The 6,755-nt window shown below is 36.5% G+C and overlaps 1 protein-coding gene across 1 annotated transcript; it reads right to left on the bottom strand.

The window, feature by feature from the left end:
• Positions 1-732: 732 nt before the first annotated feature.
• LOC115423159 (tumor necrosis factor receptor superfamily member 5-like) lies at positions 733-5,580 on the bottom strand. Its single transcript, XM_030139898.1, has 4 exons — positions 5,490-5,580; positions 5,196-5,318; positions 4,928-5,086; positions 733-862 (listed from the first exon to the last, which is right to left on the bottom strand). The coding sequence occupies exons 1-4, from the start codon at positions 5,500-5,502 to the stop codon at positions 771-773; spliced, it is 387 nt and encodes a 128-aa protein (XP_029995758.1). The 5' UTR covers positions 5,503-5,580; the 3' UTR covers positions 733-770.
• Positions 5,581-6,755: the final 1,175 nt, after the last annotated feature.

Here is a 6,755-nt window from a genome sequence, read left to right as displayed (position 1 = left end):
GGACATTTTCATTTTAAATGTCTTCAGATGGTGGGGGTGAGAAGGACACAGGTGTTTGGAAGCACTGACATGTGGAATTATTTTTATCACCAGAGTACTTCCAGTCTGAAATATCACTGAAAGGAAATACACGCTGTTGATGCTGCCCCCCCCCCCCATATAACTATGCGATTAATCGTGATTAATCACAGAAATCCATCTAGCACTTATATGTATATAAATATAAATAGAAAAAAAAAAAATAATATATATATATATATATATATATATATATATATATATATATATATATATATATATATATATATATATATGTATATATACATTTCTTTCTTTCTTTCTTTCTTTCTTTCTTTCTTTCTTGAATCGGTTTGCTCATGCAAAATGAAACACGATTAATATAGATTAAAAATGAATGATATTTAATCATGATTAACTGAAATTAATCCACAGAAACCCCGTCATTAATCTGATTAAAAACTGTAATCATTTGACAGCACTAGTGTTTATATGAGTTGAGGTTGTAACTCATTTGCTCCTCAACTTCATAACAGACAAAGTATATCAGTCCACAGTATCCACAGTTTAAAGTGGTTTGTCTGAGTGTTTGAAGTTGTCTTTACTTTGTGGTGTGTACAGCACAAAGATATTTTGTAAAATGTAGGTCAGTGAGTCAGATTAAAAAAACAACAAAACAACTAAGAATTCACACATTCACAAACATATTCCTGTTAGTATTTACAGGGTGTATCCATGTTTTTAAGCTTCACTTACTGTGTGTGTGGTTGACATTGTGTAAATGTCCCATCTGAAAATGTCCCGTCAGTGCAGGGAGAACACTCAGTGTCTGCAGAGGATGTCCCTGTAGAAATACAGATATGATGCAACATCAGTATAATAAACACAGTGTAGCCCTATTTGGATAGGATTACCTTCATTATGGGGTGGATTAACCCTAACCCTACTGTTCCTGACATTATTTAAGTGTCATGAAACTACAGGAGATGGAGAAAACACAACCCCAAATGAGGAAATGTTAACACAAATTAAAGAAGAAAATATGTATAAAATGTACTTGGACTTGTATTTCATTGTAGGTAGTGAACACAACATTTCAACATTTCCTGTTTTCTCTGGTCGTCTTCATTTCATTAGTAAATACTCATCCATTCCTCACATTCAGGCTGAAACACAAGTCAACAAAAAGTGGGAAGAGGAGAAAGTCAGGACTAAGAATGGTTGAATTTATATTTTAAATGTTGAAATAATGAGACAATGTGATTTGAAAGAGGTGATTGGAATCATGATTTGGTCCAAAAACAGTTTCAAGGAAAGTTTAGTCTTTTAGGAACAAGGATGGGTTGAGAACCACTAGTTTGGCGACAAATGTGTGAGAAAATGATTGAAATGTTTGAAAATGATGTTCCTTAAAGACAGACAGGAAGGGATGTGGATCTCAGCCTCTATGGTTCAGAACAGAATGAAGAGATTGAGGGAATGTGGATGGACCTGAGTGTGTAAAGGTCAAAGGTTCAAGTCTAAGCTGAACATCATTCTGTCTGATCACTCAGTCAACACACATCCAGAACCATCATTCATCTAATGCTGATAGAACTGCATTGGTCCGGTTCACTGTGGAGAACCTTTGTCCAGCTCTATACTACAGAGTTAGACACAAATACCAACTCCAACACTACTGAGCCAAAAGGAAAAATGAGGTTCACTGTTACAAAGATAAAAGGATCATCCAGAACAGAACCAGAAACAAGTCCAGAAGCCATGGTCCGTCATGGTCTGGGGTCAAAGGTCACTGTCATTTCTGTGACGCTCCTTTGATGCTACCAGCTGTATTTTTAACTAGAAGCACTCGGAGAGCGCAGACCTCCGCCAAGGCTGATCAGTGGCCCCACCCCCGTGGGCCCCCCCACCCCCAATCACCACCAAAATTTAATAATTTCTTCCTCATCCCATTTCCAACAAACCCTGAAAATTTCATCCAAATCTGTCCATAACTTTTTGAGTTATGTTGCACACTAACGGACAGACAAACAAACAAACAGACAAACAAACCCTGGCAAAAACATAACCTCCTTGGCGGAGGTAATTACAGTGAAGCATCAGATCTGTCTTCAGCTGTCTTCAACATGATGAATTTTCCAGAGGCATCCATGCAGATTTCAACCAGACAATGTAAAACCATGTTGTGCACAGATTCCAAAGGACTGGTGAGGAACAGGAGGGTACGAGTGTTGGACTGTCCTGATGTAGACCTCACATGTCTCAAATACAGAATGTGTGACTAGTTTGTAGGAAGAATCTGACAAAATAACCCTGAAACATTTCATCACTTGGTGTCTTCAGAGCATAAACATCTTCTAATGATGGGAAAAGAAATGAGAACTTTACAAAACAGTAAATGCTTTACTGTCCTAACTTTTTCTTGAATATATTCCATCTTGAATATGAGGACGATAATTTACAAATAAAATGAGTTTGACCAGAGAAAACATTGAATATGTTGTGTTCATACCGTCTACAATGAAATGCAAGTACATTTTAATTTCACTGTGTTCCTTGTTAACATGCATTTTCTATATTGTCCCAACTTTCTCTTATTTGTGGTTGTACTACTATTAAGACCTATGCACACCAAGTCCATATTTTTCATGGTTTTGTTATCCAAAATCTGATTTTAAAAAAAGGCATTTTCACTTCCTCTCATGTGACAAGTCTAACAGCTAAAAATAGCTCATGTTAATCAACAAACAGCAAACAATGACAAAGCATTATGACCAAGAGCTAGAACCTTAACACATAGGTAGTAGTAAATACCAACAGTGAGCATTGAAAAAAAAAAAAAATCATTTATTTGTAAAATAGTATTACACAACGTAACAGACATTATTATAGGTACATTATTATAAGTACATTTTCATATCACTGTGTTCCTTGTTAACATGCATTTTCCACATTGTCCCAACTTTTCACTTCCTCTCTTGTGTGATGAGGCTAACAGCTAAATATAGTTAATGTTAATCAACAAACAGCAAACAAGGATCAAGACCGACAGATAGAACATTAACGCAGAGTTAATACTAAATACAAACACTGTGCACTGAAATAATCAGTTCAAAAATAACTATTTTTTCAAATAATTGGTTAATCGAATGGAACTGAAGAAAATATCAATAGAATAATTCATTCATTTTCTGAACCCGTTTTATCCTCACTAGGGTCACGGGGGTCGCTTGGAGCCTATCCCAGCTACATAGGGGCGAAGGTGGGGTACACCCTGGACAAGTCACCAGTTCATCTCAGGGCTGAACATATAGAGACAATCACTCTCACATTCACACCTATGGGCAATTTAGATTAACCAATTAACCTATCAGTGCATGTGTTTGGATGGTGGGAGGAAGCCGGAGTACCTGGAGAGAACCCACGCAGACACGGGGAGAACATGCAAACTCCACACAGAAAGGTCCCACCCCCCGTCGACTGGTGTTGGAATCGAACCCAGGACCTTCTTGCTGTGATGCATGAGTGCTAACCACTGCACCACCGTGTTGCCCTCAATAGAATAACTGATTACAAAAATAATTGAAGCTGCAGCTCTACTCTACATTAAAACATCAGTGAGTATAAAGTCAAATCATTATATAATAGGGTGACCATATTGTGATTTCCATAAAAGAGGACACTCAGCTCCACCTACAGATACTTGATCACACCCTATGTAAGTATCGTAGTATTCAGTGTGTTTTATACTACATAAGTACTGTTGTATTCTTTGCAAAGCGCCTTTAACCCCAGAGAAAATATTTTAGTGAAACAGGCTACATGGAACTGTTATTACTATTATTATTCTAGCTGTGTGTATGTACTTTTGTCCTTTTTTCAGGACTACTTTCAAAATCTGACAAGATCAGGTTTTGTTTTACTGTGTCTTTTAGGTGGAGTAACAGATAAAAACAAAAAAAACACAACTGAATTTTTATATTTGACTGAATACGGCAACTTATCATTTATACATGTGTGTTAAGGATCGGCTCTACAAAGGTACAAAACATTTAGTAAAGGGCAGAATACTGTTAAAATTGCTCTTCATTTTCTTTAGACATTTCAGGTTGTTCATATTTGTTCAGGTTATTCACATTTAACTGTTAAAGGATAGTTTATTAATGCAAATATTTTCAGAATTTAATGTTATTTTTTGCATAATTTATAGGCATAGTATAATTTTTTTCACATTAAACCAAGAAGAAAATTTGGAGTCATTACTTATAGGTTATTATGCTCTTATTTTACTTGAGATCACCATTGGTCTGTATGTGGAACCTGAACAAGTTTGACTTTGTGAATTCATGCCATGGGCCACATTGGAACCTTCAGTGGGTCAGTTTTGGTCCGTGGGCCACATGTTTGCCACCCTACTACAGTGTGTCTGTGGACAGGTCTGTCCATCCACACATCCACAGGCTGCTGTGGATCAGTGCCGTCATAATGTCCCATATATCACTGGAAAGACCAAAGTCTTTTCTTCCAGTGGATTTAGAACTTTTCAGATTGTACAAATAGTGACAGTGATGGACACTTAAATTGCACTTGTGCGTTTCCATACACATTTGAGTTTTTTCTGTGAAAAACAATGAAAACCACACATTTCACTAATTTATAAAAACGCCTGGACGTCCCGGACAGAACGTGAAAAGAGGACATGTCCGGGCAAAAGAGGACGTTTGTTCACCCTATTATATAAACTGTGGTGTAATGGTGCTTTAGGTATTTTACACAAGTTTGAAATATTCAAAGTATCTGCCTCAAACCTTTTGTCAACAATAACAGCCATGTGAATTAAAGAAAAATACCACTCTGCAGAAAGTTTACACCATTCAGCATCTGTCAGTGTGCATTAATATAAACCAACCTTTCAGTTTGATGTATTGTCCTTTCTCACAGTCTCTGTGTTTCTGTGCTCGTACACAGCTGTGGTCTTTAACGTCCGTACAGTAGAATCCCTCCTGGGGTTCACAAACTGTATCTGATTTTTTAGTACATGATTTCTTTACCCTAAGACCAGGACCACCTGAAACACAAACACAAAACATGTCTGCGGTTACATGTGGTGAGTAACATCAACACAACTGACACTAACTCTATCATTCTTTGGACAGACACACTGCTCTGGGACTTACCTTCACAGATGTTACATTTATGACACCATGTCTGTGCACTCCTTTGATTCATGTACGTCCCCTCACCACAGGTCAGACAGATCGTACTGTCAAACTTTGTGCAGTTTTCACGAACATACGAACCTGTTAAATATCAGATCCAAAGGTTTTCATCAGCATTCTCTCTGAATTACCTTGTTATTTATCATGCTGCTTACAGAGGTACGTTACTAAATAGACTGTAAAACATCAGACTCACTGACAATCAAGACTAAATATTTGGTGGCTTAACTGAAATACTGTAGTAAATCTTACCTGCAAAACACATAGGACAGCATCGACCTCCTGCCACAAACTGTGTAGGATGACATCTGAGGTCATCTACACTCAGTACTTTTAGAATCTGTAAAAACTGACAGTGATAAAAACACTTTCAGTGCACCTTTTTATTGTATGCAGAAGGAAATTTGTTTGTTAAACCTAAACTTCACAGAATTAAATGACAGTGAAAAGCAACAGATTCTTTCAGGACAAAACACAACACACTCAGCTGTACGATATGTGACTGAATGTCACAAGCATGAGGACATAAAACATGACTGACTGTGACATTATCTAGATAAAACATAATATGTGGAACAGAGAACAGGGGAATCGGCTAAAATCTTACCTCAAATGACAAACCACTAATACAAACAACAATTAACAACAGAGCAGATGTTAGGTTTCTTGTTTTTTTTCAATATCATTGGCACTGAACTGAACACTTCATCCCAGTTTGGGGTGAGCTGTGACATGTACAACCAAAATCAGACGGAAAACATATGGATACAAATAATATCAACTAATAACTGTTAAATATGTAATGACATATTTAGAACGGTGGTGTTTTTTCCCTAATATGTTGTACAATTTATTGTCTTCAACTCTTTTAATAACTTCACACTAAATTTGTTTGTTTGAGAAAAAGAGAGAAAATTCGGAGCTAAATATTCAAATTGTCCTGCATTGTTCACATGTTCATAAAATGTGTGTATTTGTATTTTCTGCCAAGGAGGTTATGGGAACACTCCTCTGAACACGTCACTGTCATTTTTTCCAAGTATCTTTATGTAAAAACTCACTGTCATTTAAATACATGTAATATTTATATTTTCACCTCTTTATTTTGCCTTTTTTACTTTGCCATCAAACAGTACTTTCTGACAAAACTAAAACCTACTTTGCGTCAAAACTGAGTTATTTCCTACCACTGCAAGGAAGAAAATGAATTCATAAATATCTCAGCTCTGTTGATCAAATAAAAAGGTTCAGTGATTCATTTTGGGTCCCAACACCTAATTTGGGGAGGATCAATTTGGAGAGTTTAGAACACCACCTAAAATATTACCCAGTGATTTCTAATGTTCAAGAATGAAATAGAAAATAATAATATTTTATGTGAGGGATCAGAAAGAAAGAAAATCAGAGAAACTTTACCAAAGAAACCATCTGAAAGAAAACATTCTCACCAACTGCAGCAACAGTTTCATTTTCCTTCTGCAGCTGAAATGTGCAGAGTAGTGGTCAAAGGCTTCAGAT

Source organism: Sphaeramia orbicularis, chromosome 7 (assembly GCF_902148855.1).
Source record: "Sphaeramia orbicularis chromosome 7, fSphaOr1.1, whole genome shotgun sequence".
Taxonomy (NCBI): domain Eukaryota; kingdom Metazoa; phylum Chordata; class Actinopteri; order Kurtiformes; family Apogonidae; genus Sphaeramia; species Sphaeramia orbicularis.
The sequence above is the reverse complement of the archived record's forward strand: the minus strand, read 5'-3'. Positions and strand labels throughout refer to the sequence as shown.